General features: G+C 32.7%; 1 protein-coding gene across 3 annotated transcripts in view; it reads right to left on the reverse strand.

Annotated features, from left to right (window-relative positions):
- Positions 1 to 3,074: 3,074 nt before the first annotated feature.
- Positions 3,075 to 22,339, reverse strand: part of LOC139513648 (mitogen-activated protein kinase kinase kinase 20-like) — a 57,800-nt gene continuing 38,535 nt past the window's right edge. For all 3 annotated transcript variants that reach the window (XM_071302327.1, XM_071302328.1, XM_071302330.1), the window contains exons 18-21: positions 9,373 to 9,498; positions 8,353 to 8,427; positions 5,496 to 5,739; positions 3,075 to 4,634 (exon numbers count right to left, since the gene is read on the reverse strand). In XM_071302327.1, the coding sequence (XP_071158428.1) occupies positions 3,490 to 4,634; positions 5,496 to 5,739; positions 8,353 to 8,427; positions 9,373 to 9,498 (1,590 nt within the window). In that variant the 3' untranslated portion in view covers positions 3,075 to 3,489. The remainder of the gene's footprint in view (positions 4,635 to 5,495; positions 5,740 to 8,352; positions 8,428 to 9,372; positions 9,499 to 22,339) is intronic.

A 22,339-nucleotide genomic window follows, 5' to 3' on the forward strand; every position in this document is an offset into this window, starting at 1 on the left:
ATAAATTTTGATCTCGACTTTTTGCATTTGCGCCGTTCTGCATTTCATTTTTTTTTATTCTTTCACATGCGTAGATTTAGTCTTATATTTGCGTCGATCTGCATTTCATTTTTTTCTTCTTCACTTGCCGATTGTGTACAGATTAGGTGAAAGTTATTTTGATGCCCGATTTATGGGCATTATGTTTTCTGGTCAGTGTGTCCGTTCGTTCGTCTGTCCCGCTTCAGGTTAAAGTTTTTGGTTACAGTTTTTGGTCGAGGTAGTAAGTTTTTGACGAAGTTGAAGTCCTATCAACTTAAAACTTAGTATACATGTTCCTTATACAATGATCCCTCTAATTTTAGTGTCAATTTTTCAAAAAATTCAAAAAATGAGTATTCACAAGGTTAGGCCGATAATCAATTATTCCGCAAAGTTTTGACATACTGGCAACATGTGCATGTAACTAAAATCTGGATGATTCTCGTAAAATAATGTCCGATCTTGCAATGAAGTTAAAATTTATTTATACTGCTTATGTGACAAAATCTTATCGTAAAAATAAAATGATGACAAAGAATTATTTTTGTTTGTCATTTGTTTCATTTCAAATTGTCCTAAGGAGAAATGATTAACATATCGTCTAATCTCACTGAAACTTACAGCTAATTTCCTACTGTATGTAGATCAACACTTTGGTTTGCCTGCTTGCTTTGTTTGTATATTTTGTATAAGTATATTTTGATAACGCCCAATTCAATTAAATAGCATATATACAGGTTTACATACCTATATATAAAGATGTCAATCTTAATTACAGAGCTTGAGTAAACATTAATACAAACAAAGCAAGGAACAGTTTTACCCTACATGCATTAGAAAATTATCTGTAAGGCAAAAAATATTAATAAAACTAATACTCAGCGAATGTGAATTAAAATCAAAATTTTTGGTGTTTAAAATTAAATTGTTGTAAATTTAACTTAATATGACAAAACAATTGCTCCAAGAATAATATCTTACATAAAATCGCTCCCTTTCATTTAGCTACAACTGTGACCGGAAAGATTGAAAACAAATTTCGATTTTCAATGCCGGCAACAACCTTTTCTTTGTTTTAATTTCCAAAATGAGCAATTTAGATTTATTATATTTTATCCTGTTGGAGAAATCTTACTTTGTAGTTTTCAACGGAAAATTATTTCTAAATATTAATTTTTGAATCAAAAACTTTTTGTATTTTATATTTACTGTCTCGTTTATTGAAAACACGTAAGGTAGTAATAAAATGATTGTATTTTAAGATAGATGTATAACGTTTTAGAATCAAAACTTTCATTGATATATTATACCTATAATTTTAATTTCCTTATATCTTAAAAATATTCAAAAATAATGAATTCACAAACTCGATGCAATAATTTCTAAACGTTCGTCTTAGTCGGGAAAAATAATGGTATAAAGAACTCCGTCCATGCTTTTGTATGTCCGTCTTTCAACAGTACCGAATGAGTTCTTTACGGCAAACTTCTGAAATTGACGCGAAAAAGAAACAAGCACATCTAGTCTGGTATATTCAAATACTCTGTAAGTCAACCAGTGCCATCTTTTATTTCTTTTTAATTTCAATAATTTTGCTTATGTGGGACAGAGGACAAAAACAGACTTTCAATACAAAAGTGGCGTGAAAGGTTATTTCAAACAATTTTCCATTCCGGTGGATGGTGTTTTTGAAGGTTTATATTGTGCGGCAACAAAATCATAAAGATCTGAAACTGATACATGCTTAATTTCTAGTATTACCGGATAATAAAGTAGGTGAATATAGTTGTTATTCTTGGAAATTTAAATGTGGGTTTCAAACGGCGTCCAATTTGCGATTTCTTTTTTTCAAATAGTGCGCCAGCAAGGAAAGTTCGTACTATGACGTCAGATGCATTGTTCTGAAGAAAGACAACTCTTTTCTTCAAAACGAACGAGAAAAGAACATAAAAATTACTCATATCTTTTTTGAAAGGTCGGTGACATACACTTTTTCTTGCTTTATTTTGAAGAGTACATATGGCACTTTCCTTCTTTAAATTTTTATGAAGAAATCACTGGTAGATATTTTTTAATACTGGAAATGTTTTTCAGTTTTACGCATAATTTTTGGCGGGAATGAAATAAATCATATTTTTAAAGATCAAATAAATATGAGTCTTAAACTCTTGAACCTGTATTTGAAAGATACAAATCTACTGTTTAACGTGAAAAAAGAATTATACTTGTTGGTTTGATATAAAGCATTTTTTTGAGAGTTTAGATAACAAGCAAATATTATGTTAATATTCGGGAAAACACGAAACTGAGGTTGCTATAGTGACAAAACTAAGTCGGTGACCCCCAATTTTTTTCATCATTTTTTGTTCTTCAAATCATGAAATACCTTCACACAAAATTTTAAGGAAAAATCACTGGTAGAAATAAATAGGCTGTTTGGTCTTTAATACAGCAATATCATAAGGTCCTGACTCATGGTTTGGTTTCTACCATTTGGAGACAATTCCAGTAGCATGAACATGAAATGGGAAATGGGGCAGCAGCAAGAACTGACTTTAATTCAAGATAAAAATTAGGAATTTGAAGTTATTACCCTTCAAAGCAACTGTAGACCTTTTGTTTGGCATGTTTCATTGGGACAGACAAAGTGGAGGCCATATGTTTCAAACAAAAATTTCAATGGCACATACAAATATGTAATAATTATTTTGATCATGTTTAAAATTTCATCAATATACAGGATTCTCACTAAGGCGAGTCCATGAGTCCTGGACTGGTCAAAATTTGTCTGGACTCATCATTTTCAAAACTAGTGAGTCCACAGATACATCAAGATAGAAATATGTTGTATAAACTAAACACAGTTAAACACAATATCATCATTTTATAGCAAAAGTTTAAAAGTAATCTGAATTAAATGTCATTTCATTGCTCTATTAGGCCATGGAGACTTAAATATTACATTATATTGCAATACAATATCTTCTCCTTGTTGTTGGACTCACCATGGCCAAAAATAACGAGTCCCTGGACTCGCCTTCAAAAATCCTTAACGAGAACCCTGAAAATATATATATAGAACTAAATCTATTTCATTTTTTTTTTTATGGATGTACAGTAACATATTGGCTTAGTTTGAAAGGAAAAAATGCATTTGAATTAATGAATGATTTCATAAAATGTTTTACAATTTGATATTAAATGATATATATATAACTTACATATTTCAGTCACTGAACTTAAAGTGGCCTCTTAAAGGGATAAAGATAGTACACAACAGAATCCATTTACACCTAGTAAAGCATATGTCCTGAGAAGACTGGATTTCTTGATTTGGCTACATCTACAGAAATCTCACAGGGAAAAACTTAATTAGAGCTGCACCAATAGAGGAGTTCTTCATCAATTTATAACCAAATAAAATCATCCACATCATAATTTTTACTAAGAACTACTTTTCTTGTTTTACTAAAAACTCTTTTCTTGTTTATCACTGTCGTCTTGGTTTGCACCATAATGTCTTGCATATCTTTGATTGATACTATTATCTTGTTGTTCACTAGAATGTCTCATATGTCTTTCATTTATACTAGTATCTCTTTGTCCACTAGAATGTCTTAAATGTCTTTCATTGTTACTATTATCTTGTTGTCCACTAGAATGTCTAAGATTAGCACTACTTGTCCTTGCCCTGTCATCTAAACTTAAACTATTTGTCATTTTATCAATGTCTGGTTTTGGATCACTGAAACTTCTATGATAGTCATTTCCTGATCTGAATCGTCTATCCCTTGGCCCACTATTTATTCTCAAATTACCTCTGTTTCTACCTCTATAACCTCTATCACTCCTCTGACTTTGACCTCGACCTCTATAACCACGGTAACTCTCATTCTGATGATAGTCTTGATTACCTCTCCTATATACATCTGCACTTTGAGGTCTTTGGTTACCCCTATATGGTCCTCTATAGGGGAGTGGCTGATGTGTTACTTGGTGATGACCTCGATTAGTCTGGTAACTATAGTGATGACCTCTACCTCTATGTGACTCACTGTGTGGCTTCGTTTCCATGGATTCCAAACATTTGTTACAAACATCAGCATAGGATGCCCCCTTTGGTTTTTCAGGTTTCTCACTAAATCCTGACTCTGCACTGCCACTATTAACTGACGATTCTGACCCTGAAAGGGCAAAGGTTACCTTGCTCTCTTTCTGATGTTCCCCTGATGGAAATCTTTTCTTTGATGAGCCCTGTTTCCCCTGTTCTTTCTTGTCTGATGGCTGAGTTGGAGCGTTTCTAGCAGATTCAGCACTAGAGCCTGACGCCCTACGTGATTTTTGGTTAGTTGATTTGGGGTTAGTTGAGAACCATGGAGATTTGTGACTGGACAAGGAACTTGATCCTGATCCTGATGACATCATTCCTGGAGAACTCTGCTGAGGTGAGGAAGCAAACCGTTGGAGCGATGGAGACCCTGGGGACGGGTATAACTGGTGAGGAGTTCCAGGAATAGGCTTGGGTGAAGGATATATAATATTTGGAACAGAAAATAAGTCTGCATTAGAGGATTTCCTACCAGTCACTACTGATGACCAATTGGAAACTGTTCCTATAACAGAAAGTAAACATAAATATAAAGGATTTCAGCTAAAATAAAATGTTCATAGGCAATGAAACACAAACTGAGGTCCCCTCACTAATCAACTAAAACTTCATAGTGCACATTTTCAAGAAAGAAAATTAATTGAAATGCAGCAAACTGTAAACCAACTATGAACTTTTTGCAAGTGATTTATTTTCCCTATTCTGTAAAGCTCGGATCTTTCCTTATTTTACTATATCAAGATAATAGGAAGATCACTAAATTACATTGCTGCAAAATGGGCTAGAAAGGCATTGTAAAACCAAGTTTGGCTATTTTGCACAAATTTCAGTCTATTCATTGCTACTTTGAACTTGAACTTTGACATATTGACCCTAAAACCAATAAGTTTCCTCCTCATTCTCTGCATGGGACTTATTAAATTAAGCATGGTAAAAAACAATATCTTGAAAGACATAAATCAAGTACATGTATGAGGGTGGTAAAGGGTTGTTTTCGTCCAACATGTTTTGCCATTTTTATTTCACGTGCAGCCTTGAAAAAGGTTGGGTATTCTGTGTGTTTCGTGAAATCGTTAAAAACATCAACGTGCAAGAAATTTTTAAATGTTCGTTCATTGTGAAATGGCAATTTTATTTGGCATTCTTCCGTGCAAATACCCCCCTTTACGCCCCTCAAGTATGGTAAAGATATTTTTGATGACCCATGGCATTTCTCAAAAAACAGACATAAATGGAGTATCTGTAAAAATATTCTTTGTAACAGATGTAAAACTCAAATCTTTTTACTCAGGTAATGTCCGAAATGTAAGAAAACTATTCTGTGTCATACACCTTATAAATCAGTAGAACTTTGACTTTGACTAACCTTTGCTTTCAGGTAAAGTCTGAGTTGGAAATAAACTTCTTTGAGACCACACACCCTGTAAATCAGGGGAGCTCTGACTCTGATGTACCGGTACAACTTTATGGCTTGGTGAGGTATTACTTTCTAATAGTTCTGTTCCTTCTAATTGTTGCAAGGTAAGAGTCACAACATGTTGACCAGAACTGGTTCCCTGTGGATCCAGAGTGTGTTGGTATCGTATCATTTTAGGTTTCCTTACAGATTTCTGGAAATACACACAAAGATAAAATAAATAATTAAAATGGATTCCTAGCACTAAGTGTTTAATCAATAGAAGGAGAATGTAGTTTTTGACTTCAACAAACATAAGTTTAATTTATTGTAATAAATTGCTCCGCTGAGCACAGCTGGATACGTCCGCAAATGTCCAACCCTATAAAGTTAGGGCCAAAGTGGACACAATATTTATGCTTGACACAGATCTGAATTTGGATTGTAATTAAATTTTTGTCACATAATAGGTTTCTGACACAGAATAACTGTAGTCAAAGAAATCAAATTGGTTATATGGATATAGGAAGATGTGGTATGAGTGCCAATTTGTATTCAATTTTTTGCTTTTGTGCAATACACTATGTTGCGAATTGACCTCCCCCTTCCCCCTAAAAAATAGTTTTACCCCGTTTTATTGCATATGTGCAATACACTATGATGTTGAATATTAACCCCAAAAATAATATTCTCTTTTAATTTCTGAAATTTGAAATGAGAAAAATTGCCCCCCTCCCCCTCAATTTTTTTTTTATCTCCCTCCTTTTCCTTATTCAAAATAATATTCTTTCCATCAAGATATGCTCAGTATCTCAATTCAAATCTATAATGGAGTTTCCAACCATAATTACCCATTTAATTACACCATAAAAGTTAAAAATATAAAATGACATACATATTCTTGGCTAAAATTAATATTAATAATTCTAATATGACGTCCTTATTACGCTTTGTAAACAAAGCCGTGTTCTAATGAGCACAAAATATGTTTGACACATGCGCACGAACTTACTGTTTATATTAACGTTATTTCCATCGTTATCCTTTAAAATATATACATTTAAGCAGCTAACATAAACTTTTATTACATTTTTTTATGAAACAACATATATTTACCCTGCTCATAGCTTTTAAACTTATCAAATATGAAATGCAATGCACAGACTCCTCCAGGAGGAAACGGGAACAGCCAAACATTTTTACGGTAATTTCGTACGCTTCGCCTTATAAAAGTATTGTATTTGTCCTATTAGAATCGAAATAATTCCTTCATGCTAACGCTCAGTGTAAAATATCGACAAATATAATGCCTACCCATGTTAAAATGAGCATAGAGCATGACATGAAGGAATTATTTCTTAAATAGTAACTGCTAAAAATAAATTGACATCTAATAACGAAAGACAATCATCATTTCGTAATACATAATTTACAAGCAGTGTAAGGGAGGTAATTAAAAATTGTTCTTTACATTGATTTGGATTACCTCTCTTACACTGCTTTTAAATTGTCATAATTGTTCTTTAAGGTGGCTCGGGGCCTATTCCAAGTTTCTATCAGAAGTGCCGTATTTTTTGTTATTTTATTCTTTACAGAAATTGAATCAAATTGGTAGGAAAAATATAGGAGGTCACGGACCATTTAAGCTCAAAATTTTACTTTTAAACAGGTATGTAAAAGGGACCATTTTTCAATGAAATGATAGGGAAAATAGAGGTGTTGACATATTTTTATCGGATTATTAAAAAAACGTTCTATGACACATGGTCCAAAACTGTAATATAAAAAGCTAAAATATAGCTTCAAAGAATGAGCAAATAAAAAAGATAGGTCACCGATAAGGAAAATAATATATTTTGCCTGAAAACCCAAATTTTGGCGGGAAAAAGGGTGAAAATGGGTGAAATGTCATTTTGACCCTTTAACAAATACGGATAATAACAAAAATATTCTATTATTCACATAACTACAATGATTTAACATTTCTAATCAATCAAAATATTTAAAAAAATTATATCAAATTAACGACAAATAATTTTGTAATTCATGCGTGAAATTATGCGCAGTCGAATTGTCCCGAGCCACCTTAACCAGAAAAACCCTTGTTTTTCCCAATTTTTTGCCCCCAATTCCTAGCTGGTTTGAGCCATAGCCCCCAAAGTCAGTCATAACCATCCCTTTGTAGTATGGAAACTTATGGTATAATTTCAGAGAGATTCATACACTTTAACACAAGTTATTGTCTGGAAACTACAAACATGCTTATTTTGGGTTCCTTTTTAGACCCTAATTCCTAAACAGTTTGGATCATAACCCCCAAAATCAATCCCAAACTTCCTTTAGTGGTTATAAACCTTGTATTAAAATTTTATTGATTTCTATTTACTTATACTCAAGTTATTATTCAGAAACCATCCGTCTTTGGACGTCGCTGACACCAATATACGACCAAAATGTTTTAATTTTTGCAGTCGTATAAAAATGGTATAGAACCCTTTTTCATGCTCATGTGCCTGTCCAACATAAAAAAATCATATCTTTGGGGTCTTTGTTAAATAGATTCAAAACTGGTCTAGACTTTACAGCTTGACACTTGTCTATTGATGTCTTCATGTTGACCTTGACTGTAGATGTTTTGTATTGTGTTGTGTCATTGGGTGTCTGTCTCACTAACAGATACTTACATTATAAAATCTACGTTTGCATGTTGACATTTTTTACAAGATTATGTGACATTTACAGTAATATTCATCAATTTAAAAATAGTTTTAATAAAAATAACTGAATAAACAATAATTATAATTTGTTTTAAAAAAGCAATCTGTACCTCAAAATTAACTTGGCAATCTATATTCATGTTTAGTGGGGAGCCTGTAACCCACTTCTCCATTATAAATGGTGGCTGAAAAGAAAAGAGAAAAAAATATAAATATGAAATTTTTAAAACACTTTCCCCAAAAAACTGTTGTTGGCCATTTTCAATCAACCAGTTAAAGCGCAACACATAAAATGATCAACCAGTTAAAGCGCAACACATAAAATGATCAACCAGTTAAAGCGCAACACATAAAATGATCAACCAGTTAAAGCACAACACATAAAATGATCAACCAGTTAAAGCACAACACATAAAATGATCAACCAGTATCTATCACTAAATAATAAGAAAAGTTTCTATCACAAGCTTGGTGGAATTATATATTTGAATAAGATTACAGTCTTGTCCTCCTATAAGCACACCCCACTTGTAGTTCAAAGTTTTAGAAAACAGGAAGTAGGTGTCAAGACAGATTCCAAAATCATGTTACATCTCATCACTGTTGATCTGCTGACCAAATGTGAAGTCATTCTGTTCAGTAATATTGGGGGGGGGGGGGGGGGAAATGTGACAACAATGTTGAGGTTCATTCAACATTTTGAAAAATTCAAAGTATTGTCGAACCTGAAGATCAGTTTGGTATATAACAAGAAAATATATGGGATGGATCTGTCACTTAACCCTCAAGGACTTAACCATCACCGAATAAATGGCTCTTATATTTAAATCTTTATAAAAAAAAGCACAGTCTGTAATTTTAATTGAAGTTGATACTGATTTATATTGTCTGCCATGCTTCCTATCTACATATAGATGACTTGGATTACATTTAAGTTTGTGCTTGGTTGATACATGACAATCTGCATGTAGTCTCTTCTAAATTAAAATATAAATAATGATGATTAACATAAGAAAAACACAATGGTATATGAAGTTCCATCAGAACATGAGAATATTACATTAACACATGAGTTGACTTACGTATGAGATTTTATATGATGTAAATAGAACATGCATGAGAATACTTACATGTGAGATTTTATATGAGGTTCCATTAGAACATGAGAATGTTACATCTTTTACACATGTCACTGCATTGAATTCTTCTATTTCTTCATCTTCATCTATCTCCATGTACATCTTCCATTTAAAGTCCTGGAATTAATAACATATATATGAAATTCATATGGCTTAATTAAAAGAATAATAAATACTTGGCTGAAATATTCTTTTGTAACCCCTTTTTTGGTAGTTGTTAGTCAGTGAAATTCCAAAAAGTGCTACATTCTATGATTCATTCATTAGAAAAAAATACTGGTACATACAGCATCAAAATACACTTTACAGGGAGACACATACATATTGTCAATGCCCATGAAAAACTGTATGGGGACACAACATGTGCAATGTTCATGACAAGCTGTACAGGGAGACACAATGTGTACAATGCCCATGAAAAACTGTACAGGGAGACACAATGTGTACAATGCCCATGAAAAACTGTACAGGGAGACACAATGTGTACAATGCCCATGAAAAACTGTACAGGGAGATACAATGTGTACAATGTCCATGAAAAACTGTACAGGGAGACACAATGTGTACAAAACCTATGAAAAACTGTACAGGGAGACATAATATCTACAATGCCCATGACAAGCTGTACAGGGAGACACAATGTGAACAATGCCCATGAAAAACTGTACAGGAAAACACAATGTGTACAATGCCCATAAAAAAATGTACAGAGAGACACAATGTGTACAATGTCCATGACAAACTGTACAGGGAGACATAATATCTACAATGCCCATGACAAGCTATATAGGGAGACACAATGTGTACAATGCCCATGACAAACTGTACAGGGAGACATAATATCAACAATGCCCATGACAAGCTGTACAAGGAGACACAATGTGTACAATGCCCATGAAAAACTGTACAGGAAGACACAATGTGTACAATGCCCATGAAAAACTGTACAGGGAGACATAATATCTACAATGCCCATGACAAGCTGTACAGGGAGACACAATGTGTACAATGCCCATGAAAAACTGTACAGGAATACACAATGTGTACAATGCCCATGAAAAACTGTACAGGGAGACACAATGTGTACAATACCCATGAAAAACTGTACAGGGAGACACAATGTGTACAATGCCCATGAAAAATGTGCAGGGAGACATAATATCTACAATGCCCATGACAAGCTGTACAGGAAGACACAATGTGTACAATGCCCATGACAAACTGTAAAGGCAGACACAATATCTACAATGCCCATGAAAAACCGTACAGGCAGACCCGATATCTACAATGCCCATGACAAACTGTACAGGCAGACACAATAGCTACAATGCCAATGACAAACTGTACAGAGAGACACAATATATGCAATGCCAATGACAAACTGTACAGGGAGACACAGCATGTGCAATGCCCATGACAAACTGTACAGAATTTCAATGAGATCAGATTAAGAATAACGAACTGATATAAACAAAATGGATGTACACCAACCTACAGAGAATAGTGGAAGTGAATCTACCATTGCTTTTCTGACAACTTCTTTGTTTATTTTTTTCTTGACATGCCAATTTACTTTAATATTTAAGGAAACCTGCAAAGATCCTCATATTTTCAATATACTTACTACTTACAAGAAAGATAATGAAATTATACCATGATGTAAAACTAAGCCACGGGGATCAAACTAACCGCTTTCTAAAGCTGTAAACAGATTTGTGGAAGAATTTATTTCCTCTGTATCCTGCAGACATGGGAATTAGCAGGATAGCAGAAAGTACTTTGCACTGCATGAAATGAATATTTTTAGATTTTGTCAAAGCCCTGGATGTATTTCATGTGATGTTTAAGTCTTCACATAAAAACAAAGTTTTCTTGGTTTCATGCAGTGACTCAATTTAGTTAATTGAAGAATTCCTCTGAGTCTTCTGATAGTGAGGATTAATTTAATCAATTTTTGTATTAAATATGTAAAAGCTAATATTGTTATAAATGTTAATTAAACTCTGCAGTCACTAGACTTTTGATGAAGAAAGTTTTTGTAGCATATTCATGTAAAGTTAATAATATAATATGCTTTTTAATCTTAACTTATTATAAATGATTCAATTGAAGGAAATTTACAAAATGTAGTAGTGTATAAATAAGATAACAGGTACTTGTATGCTCAACATGAATTCAAAGATTAATAGACCCCTACTTGCAGAAACTCTTCAACAGAAAATGGTAAAACCAAAATCTAAATTGAACCTGACCTGTATATTATGTTTCATAACATTTAATTTAGTTCAGCAAACTAGAGAGGTAGTGTATTTTTAAGAACAATTTTGCCAAATTGAATTAAGTATATATCAATTCACAGCTAATATAGATGTAAAATTAGAAGATGGGGCATGGCAACTATTCACCTGAGACCAAATGGTATATATTGATTGAAGTGGCGTTTGTATACAAATCCTTGGTTGGGGATTGTAAACATGGAAGACAGACAACTGCATACTACATACACTACAAATTATGTCATTTCAATGGACCAGAATATCTCTTCTTTTACAGCAATAATATGTATCCAATATATCTGACATCTTTTATAACATGTACTAATACAAAAATCCTCTTCATTGGATTTTGTTTATCTCAGTTAGCAGGAAATTCATATTTTATAGTGCAGGAGAACTCATTTTTTCACATAAACAAAATGTACAAACTAATTACTGAGCAGCTGCACATAATTATATGTCCCCAAGCCATCATATCAAAACTACAAGGAAAACTATAATCAAATTAAAACTGTAGTCAGAAATCTTTGGCAGTAAAGCTCTAATCATTGAAACATCATCATTAAGTTAAAACTGTCTATAAAAATCTTTATTAATCCTAATACACTAATGCATGAAGATTTTGAAGTCTTGTTTAATGTAATCTCATCTTGCTAACATAATGCATCAAAGTTTTCTTCCAACCATTTAATACAACATGCAGCAGCCTTGACATAAAAGAAGTGCTCCCTGTTAACTAAATCAGAAGATAAAGAAATTGTGTATGTTTATTTCTAGTTCCATCCCATTAATAAATCTGACTTTTTTCTTCATTTCTTGACATGCTCAATTTTACTGCTCATAGATCTTAGTCAAAACAATTCATAACTACATTAATCTACCAGCTTATTAAAAACACATTACTTCACTTCATTTTGTAATCTACAACTTAACTTTCAAACAGAAAACTGCCATAAAGTAAGGCATTCAATCATATCTTTTAATAAAAGAGGGGGAAAAAAAGAAAAAGAAAAAAAAACTTATTTTACTATTCATTGCAGACATAAAAACCCTTGTTTCTTTTAGATTATTTAAACCATGTTTTCAGTAAATAACTTCTGCAGTAGATATTTTAATATAAATCCATTAACAATAGTCCCTTCTTTCTTACTGGTTTGAGTATCTACTTCTTTTTAGGCTATAAAAATCAAAGTACCATTCTTGGATATAAAAAAGGCCTAGAAATGAGTTATAAAAAAGAGATGTGGTATGATTGCCAATGAGACAACTCTCCACAAGAGTTTATTAAGAATGGGCTTCCTAGACTTTATATGTCTGATAGCTAAGAAAAACTGTCCTATTAACTATGTAGCATGTTATCATGGAGATAGTAACCTTTGATGTCCAACGTTGATGGACTAAAACACTCTCAACATATAACAAACCCTTCCAACAACTCTGTATATGTGGTATACCACCACTCCTAATCTTAATATAACAAACCATTCCAACAACTCTGTATATGTGGTATCCCCCCCCCACTCTTAATCTAAATATAACAAACCCTTCCAACAACTCTGTATGTGTGGTATCCCCCCCACTCTTAATCTAAATATAACAAACCCTTCCAACAACTCTGTATATGTGGTATACCACCACTCCTAATCTAAATATAACAAACCCTTCCAACAACTCTGTATGTGTGGTATCCCCCCTCCTAATCTAAATATAACAAACCCTTCCAACAACTTTGTATATGTGGTATACCACCACTCCTAATCTAAATATAATAAACCCTTCCAACAACTCTGTATATGTGGTATCCCCCTCCTAATCTAAATATAACAAACCCTTCCAACAACTCTGTATATGTGGTATCCCCCCTCCTAATCTAAATATAACAAACCCTTCCAACAACTCTGTATATGTGGTATCCCCCATCCTAATCTAAATATAACAAACCCTTCCAACAACTCTGTATATGTGGTATCCCCCATCCTAATCTAAATATAACAAACCCTTCCAACAACTCTGTATGTGTGGTATCCCCCCCACTCCTAATCTAAATATAACAAACCCTTCCAACAACTCTGTATATGTGGTATACCACCACTCCTTATCTAAATATAACAAACCCTTCCAACAACTCTGTATATGTGGTATCCCCCCTCCTAATCTAAATATAACAAACCCTTCCAACAACTTTGTATATGTGGTATACCACCACTCCTAATCTAAATATAACAAACCCTTCCAACAACTCTGTATATGTGGTATCCCCCCTCCTAATCTAAATATAACAAACCCTTCCAACAACTCTGTATATGTGGTATCCCCCCTCCTAATCTAAATATAACAAACCCTTCCAACAACTCTGTATATGTGGTATCCCCCCTCCTAATCTAAATATAACAAACCCTTCCAACAACTCTGTATATGTGGTATCCCCCCTCCTAATCTAAATATAACAAACCCTTCCAACAACTCTGTATGTGTGGTATCCCCCCCACTCCTAATCTAAATATAACAAACCCTTCCAACAACTCTGTATATGTGGTATACCACCACTCCTAATCTAAATATAACAAACCCTTCCAACAACTATGTATATGTGGTATCCCCCCACTCCTAATCTAAAGTAATGGCCAACAGGAAGTAGTAGTCTGACAGATCTGAAAAGCACAGACACATTCCAAATCATCAATGTTAAGCTGTTGACCAAATAAGACGTCCTTCTGTTCAGTAGTTCCTGAGAGAAGTGTGACACAAATATTGTTGGACAATGCGGTGGTACAAACAAAGAGACAAGAAGATTGCAATATAGCTCCAAATCATATGATGGTAGAATTTTAGATTGGGTTAAGTACTCCTTTTGTGAAAATATATTCAAGTTGGTGTTTTGAGCTGTCTTAATGCATTACTTTTTAGTGATCAATGTACAACTAAAACATGGTCTTATCTTATTTTAATATTGTTCCACTGGAAACAGTCTTTCAAACAGTTGTGAGAATTTTTCATTAATTCAAAAATATCTTTTTACATGTGAAGAACTATTGAGGTCAATTCTGGTATTGTTTCCACATATAGAAAATATAGACCTTATTAATATTGGCAAATCTGCATCTCTTGGACTAAGAATCTGAGTCTCTTAAACTATTGATGTCCTACAACAATCACTTTTCCATTTGGTATCAGATAGTTAATATTACATCGTTAAAATTTTACAGTAAACTTCATGATGTACAGTAATGGTGGACAAATAGCCATGAGGTGTATTCTTAAAGGGATAATTCATATTCAGAGGAATTTTCATTTTTTTCAGATTGTTCAAATAAAGTATACCCATTTTCATATAACTTTAAAATGTAAAGATTTGTTGTAACAGGTTTCAATCTCTGATACCTATACAAAAGTACTGGATGCATGTGAATTTCTATGAGAACGTGAGTGTTACATATTGTGATCACACAGTTTAACCTTCATAATAATTACTTATGAAAGTGGCAGACTTAGGAACATCTTCTCTTCCTATTAAGCCTGACTTTTGATGTCTAAAATAATTGCTAGAATTCATGTTTCCAATCCAGTAGAAATTCTACATCTGAAAAGGCTGATTAAAACCTATGTAGTGTACATTTCTTACATCTCTGTGTCTTTACAAGTATAATTAATAATGACATCATTTCTCTTTATCAACAAGGCATACACTATAACATGGAACTAGACATACTGTTTGGAGAACATACAGAAAGGCTGATTAAACCTATGCAGTGTAGTATAATTAGTAATGACATCATTTCTCTTTATCAACAAGGTTACTAAAACATAGAACTAAAAATACTTTATGGAGTACTATTATGTTTACAAAAAGATTTTATGAAATGTAATTTGACATACTGTCTTTCTCATACTCATCCATAAAAAAAGTGAAACTGGAAAGTCAACCCTCCTAAATTACTGAACTCTATCATTTTGCTTTACCCCAATATCTTGGTAAATATCAGGTACAGCCAATTGGGTTAACACTGACATGGGTGTATCTTATACATATAGAGATTTAGTTATGTCAGTCTTAGATTCACCAACACTTGTGAAATGTTTATACTGTACAAATGCATCCTGAATACAATCTACTATGCATAGGAAACTATCTAGTCGTTCGATTATCTCTTAATTTTGTTTTATTTAATGTTATGTAAACTAATTAAAACATATTAAACAAATGAAATTACCAAAGATATAGTACATGTCGTTATAACTTTATGATGTTATTGTAAATCTAAATAAAATATCCAAAGCATCCCTCAGGAAAACTTTTCCAGAACTGATGCATTACACAGTTGGTGTAAAATTTCATTGATTATAAGGATGTTAATAAGATGGGAAGAAAAGTCTACTACTGTAACATGGTAAAGTTCGAAATTATTGCAATGTTTTTGTTATTGCAAAACATGCAACAGGGTTGTAATCCTTATGATCTAAACTCCCATTTTGGATTTTTTAATATGAATGAAACAGAATTTTTCTCAGTATGGCAAAAATAAATATCCCCATGTTGTCTAAAATGATAAAACCACAATAATAAATGTACACAATAGTTTCTGAATTTACAGTATACCAGACATAAGATCATTTATAATGCTACAAAACATTAAAAAAGGAAGTATATTTGTTTGAAAAGTCAAGCCAATTATCCATTCCTAGTTTTAGTAGACACCTTTTTTTATCTTTAGTTGCCATTCTAAAGAGCTGGTATAAAAATAAAAAGTATTTTCTTTCAGCATAACAATTATTGTATGCTGTTTATTATCATAAAAACCAAGCAAGGTAGATAATTGATGTTTTGATGTAATACAAACGAGTATCATAAAATACAAAACAAACAACACTAAAATTAACAAAATTAATCCAGTTTAAGATTAGAAAATTTCACTTTAAAACAAGAATGCAAAGTCAGATTCAGATACTTATAACAAATCTAATAAAGCAATGTCAAAAACGAATGAGACATGCAACTAACTCATGTGCAACACATATATTCATATCTATAATGTCCTATAGTTAAAAAATATTTTCTTTCCTTCATATTCAATGAAATAGTTTGGAAACAACTATTGAATTTCCTCAGGGCTTACAAATGTTCTTGTGAAATTGCAGCATAAAACCTCTTAGTCCTGGAACCAATTTCTATCATGTACAAATTTAATGGAGTTTGTCAAAACTAATATGCATGGAAAATGATCTTCATTTTGTACCAATAGTTATTCCCTACAGGCTATATGCTATAGCTTAGACTATATATGTGAGCTGTTGTAGAAGAGACCATTTGAAGTTACTTTAATACCATAAAACGTAAAGGAATTTACAACGAAGAAGAATATTCATCTAAGTGTGTAATCAGACTTTTTAACATAAACAGGGATTTCCTTGGCAATCTTTAGAAAGAAAAAAATAGTAAGTGTACATTGATGGTATCCTTTAAAGTAATGTTATAGAGTTTCCAGCATCCAAGATATCCTCTATCAATATCAGGATTTTCTATATGTAATGGATTCCTAAAGTTTCAATTAGTGTAAAACAATATTGAAAAACAAACATAACTCCATTAAAAAGTCCTTAAAATTTAAATTTGAATGTCATGTTTGGCAGATAATGATATATAAACAAAGAGGACAAGTTAATTTCCCCCTGGTTTGACATGTATTATGTCTGACAACATTCACTTATGTTTGATTAAGCTAATAATCCCATGAAATGTTGGGTTCATAAAAAAAGAAGAATGAGGGTGGAAAAGAGACAGACCTCATCAAATCATACCTGACAATGATGTAAGACATATTTTTAGAAGAGTGTATCTTCATTACTTCATAAACTCCTGTAAATCTCAGGACTACTATGGGAAATGTACCAAATATTTTTTTTAATTTTCAATTATGGCCCCTATTTAGGGCAAATGACTACAATAATTATGTAACAGTACATAAAGAACACAGGCAATTCATAATTACAATTACCTTGTTCTTTTAACTAACTATCAGTTCTATCCTTCAATTGACACCAAAGTTGTAAAATTATTTAAAAGGACTGAAAAATAGGTCACTGTAGACTGAAATGTAGGTCATAGTAACTTTATTTAATACAGGTTGACAGAAACAATTGACGGCTTCATACTTTCTCATACATGTCATAGCAAGTTTAGGTCTATTTCTCTATACCAATTTTCAAAGAAATATCAAAAGTTGTAATGATGGGCTACAAATATAGGACTGTCAGTTTTCCTACAAAGGTCTCTCAGGGCACTCTGGCTTCCTCCACCAATAAACTTGACCACCACGAAATAGCACAACAGTGTTGAAAGTACCGAAGCCTTAAACACCAATCAATTAACCAATGTAATCTCTGTGATCTCAATGAGTAGGATAAACAGGAAAATGTGCAAATGGTTAATACTTCCTTTTAAAAATCAGCAGTTTGTACTTTTTTCTCATTAATCTTACTGTCTTATATTTTTCTAGAACTTCAACAGGACCAAAACTTTCCGTCAATGAACTCTACTCAGTACTCAGAATACAAAAGGATTTGGTTTGGTAAGGTCCTAAAATGGCCCCCTGTTTAAGCTTAAATTTCAAATTAGGATTCATTGACCAATATCACAATGAATCATAGCTAATACACTGACTATATAGGAAGTAAGCCCTTTGTGGAAAATTGACATTCCTGCTTTTTTATTCATGTCAGATGTCAGAAATAGTACTTATTTGATTTTCTACGAAAAAGTCAATGAAAATGTGTAAATTTCAATTGATTATTGGACAGGAAACAAAGAGCACATATGTGGAACACAAAAATCTTTTAATATAATGTTTTTAAAGACATTTTACATGTACAACTTGAATATTTAGTGTGTCAACTCCTGTTCTCCATGTTTCCTGGTCCTAAATTTAATTGAAATTTGGCAGATTTTATCAAAATTTGCCAAAATTATCTCTTATCTTGACATATTTCGGATGTACAAATCAATGCTTTAGAATAAAACTTTGACAAAAATAGTTCTATTTAACTTTCTCACATGTCATAAGGTCAACTTAAAACATTTACCATCTTGTTACATTGAACTTTATAATCGGGGACAAATATGGCCCTTAGGCCTTATCCAACCTACTCCTTTGAACTAGAAACACCATATCCAGTTTTTTGTTTGGTTGATGTCTGAGTCTGAGTATGATACACATTCTTGGAAATTTTTAGACCTGATACTCAAATATATTAGGCAATTATGTCACATGTCAGTGCAACAATATCACTCATGCATATATCTATCCATGTTTATTTATCAGTGAAATGTTCACAGCTTCAATCATACAACCTCTACTTACACCTACCACAAGGATCAATGTTTTGTACGCTAAAAAATAGTTTTACTTACTATTATTTCATTTCTATTTCATATTACCCCTACCCCCACAAGAGTGCACACAATGAAATGTCTCGCCTTCTTTACTAATCCTTGATATTAAGTTGATAGTCCTAAATATTTTAAAGCTTTATTACAACAGTCACATAAACTTAAAAAATAACCAAGAAAACTCAACATTGACCAATGAACCATGAAAATGAGGTAAAGCTCAGATGAACCATGCAAGGCAGGCATGTAAAGCTAACAATTCTTTCATACAACAAATAAAATTGACCTATTGCTCATAGTTTAAGAAAAACAGACCAAAACACAATAAAGGGCTGCGCTTTAGCGCATGATACGCCCGTTGCTCTTTTAACTTGTCTTTTATGCTTTAAATGAATTTATTTGATCAACTAGAAATATATATACAAATCAAAAGGGATGTTACATTAATACATTCACCAAAGTTTCATAAAATCCCCCTTTTTTAAGTATAAAAATTCATTACTTAAGAAAACGTAAAATCTAAAATTTATAAAAATGGAAAGGGAGCTTATGTCAATAGATATAAACAATTTATCAAAGTTGCATAAAATTTTGTGAAAGTGTTAGTTATTGTCCCAAAATTGGAAAGTCCCCCCTTTTTTAAGCATAAAAATTCATAACACGAAAATGTAAAATCTGAAATTTATAAAAATTGAAAGGGAGCTTACATCAATAGATATAAAGAATTCACCAAAGTTTCATGGACATTGGTGAAAGCCTTTTTGAGTTATTGTCCGAAGTGTTGAAAATCCCCCTTTTTTTTATGAATAAAGCCCCATAAATCCAAAACATAAAATCTGAAATTTATAAAAATTGAAAGGGAGCTTACATCAATAGATATAAAGAATTCACCAAAGTTTCATGGACATTGGTGAAAGCCTTTTTGAGTTATTGTCCGAAGTGTTGAAAATCCCCCTTTTTTTTTATGAATAAAGCCCCATAAATCCAAAACTTAAAATCTGAAATTTATAAAAATTGAAAGGGAGCTTACATCAATAGATATAAAGAATTCACCAAAGTTTCATGGACATTGGTGAAAGCCTTTTTGAGTTATTGTCCGAAGTGTTGAAAATCCCCCTTTTTTTATGAATAAAGCCCCATAAATCCAAAACTTAAAATCTGAAATTTATAAAAATTGAAAGGGAGCTTACATCAATAGATATAAACAATTCACCAAAGTTTCATGGACATTGGTGAAAGCCTTTTTGAGTTATTGTCCGAAGTGTTGAAAATCCCCCCTTTTTTATGAATAAAGCCCCATAAATCCAAAACTTAAAATCTGAAATTAAAAAAAAACGAAAGGGAGCTTATGTCAATAGATATAAACAATTCACTTAAGTTTCATGGAAATTGGTGGAAGTGTTTTTGAGTTATTGTCCGAAGTGTGGACGACGGACGGACGGACGGACGGACAGACGGACGGACGGACGGACAGACGGACGGACGGACAACGGTATACCATAATACGTCCCGTCTAAAAGACGACGGGCGTATAAAAACTTAACACTGAGCAATGAACCGTGTAAATGAGGTCAAGGTCAAATAAAACCTGTTCGACAGACATAAAGATCATAAAATATTTCCATACACCAAATATAGTTGACCTATTGCATATAGTATTAAAAAAAACCCCAAAAAAACCTCGAAAACTTTACTTTGACCACTGAACCATAAAAATGAGGCCAAGGTCAGATGACACTTGCCAGCTAGAATGTACACCTTAAAATCATTCCATACAACAAACATAGTTGACCTATTGCATACAGTATAAGAAAAACAGACCAAAACACAAAAAATTAATCATAACCACTGAACCATGAAAATGAGGTCAAGGTCAGATGACACCTGCCAGTTGGACATGTACACCTTACAGACCTTCCCATACACCAAATATACTAGACCTATTTCTTATATTATCTGAGATATGGACATGACCACCAAAACTTAACCTTGTTTACTGATCCATGAAATGCGGTAGAGGTCAAGTGAAAACTGTCTGACGGGCATGAGGACCTTGCAGGGTACTTACATACCATATATAGTTATCCTATTACTTATAATAAGAGAGAATTTAACACTACAAAAAATCTTGACTTTTTCAAGTAGTCACTGAACTATGAAAATGAGGTCAATATAAAGTTTTTAAGAAGTGAGCTAAAGCCCCCGCCGTTGGATCACTATCCCTATGTTAAGCTTTCTGCAACTAATGTTGCAGGCTCGACAAAAAAAACCCAACCAAACCATGATTGTTATGACAAACTGCCAATCAAAGATTAACAGCACTTAGTTTTATATACTGTCTTCATCACATCAGCTCACTTAAACAGGCTCACTTAAAATGTTTTCTTATAAAGTCAGTATCAAAAACAAAATACCATTATATCGAAGTAGTCAGTAATTCAGTGCTTTTTCCAGAAACCACCATGTTTAGTATTATAAGATCTTATAATTAAGTAACATAAAATCTAAAATTGAGAATGGAAATGGGGAATGTGTCAAAGAGACAACAACCTGACCAAAATAAAAAAAACACAACAGCAGAAGGTCACCAACAGGTCTTCAATGTAGCGAGAAATTCCCGCACCCGGAGGCGTTCTTCAGCTGGCCCCTAAACAAATATATACTAGTTCAGTGATAATGAACGCCATACTAATTTCCAAATTGTACACAAGAAACTAAAATTTAAATAATACAAGACTAACAAAGGCCAGAGGCTCCTGACTTGGGACAGGCGCAAAAAATGCGGCGGGGTTAAACATGTTTGTGAGATCTCAACCCTCCCCCTATACCTCTAACCAGTGTAGAAAAGTAAAAGCTTTTTTACTGTTCATTACAAAACTACTTCTTCCACGACAAAACTTTGAAGCTTAGTGTATTAAACCCAATCATTAAACTTCATTTAAAGTCAAATGTTAACATTTAACAACTTTACCTAAACACAGAATTATGTAATTGTAAATAAATTTTCTCAACATCTGAAATATGTTATTAAAATTCCATATGTATAGTAATTATTTCACCAAAGTGATTGATATTTTTTATTAAAAAAATCTTGTTCAAATAACTACTCCTCCCTCCATTCCACCCTCTATTTGAACAACTCTTAAAAATCAATTCAACACTGTCACTTTCGTTTTAGGCTTCAAAGTAAAATGGATAAGAAATTGACAAGCCCATTATGATGATGGACAGGTATTAACCCTAACTGACCTTCAATGTTACCTTAAACAAACACAGGTAAAATACCAGCAATTAAATA

Source organism: Mytilus edulis, chromosome 2 (genome assembly GCF_963676685.1).
Source record: "Mytilus edulis chromosome 2, xbMytEdul2.2, whole genome shotgun sequence".
In the NCBI taxonomy this organism is placed as follows: Eukaryota; Metazoa; Mollusca; class Bivalvia; order Mytilida; family Mytilidae; genus Mytilus; species Mytilus edulis.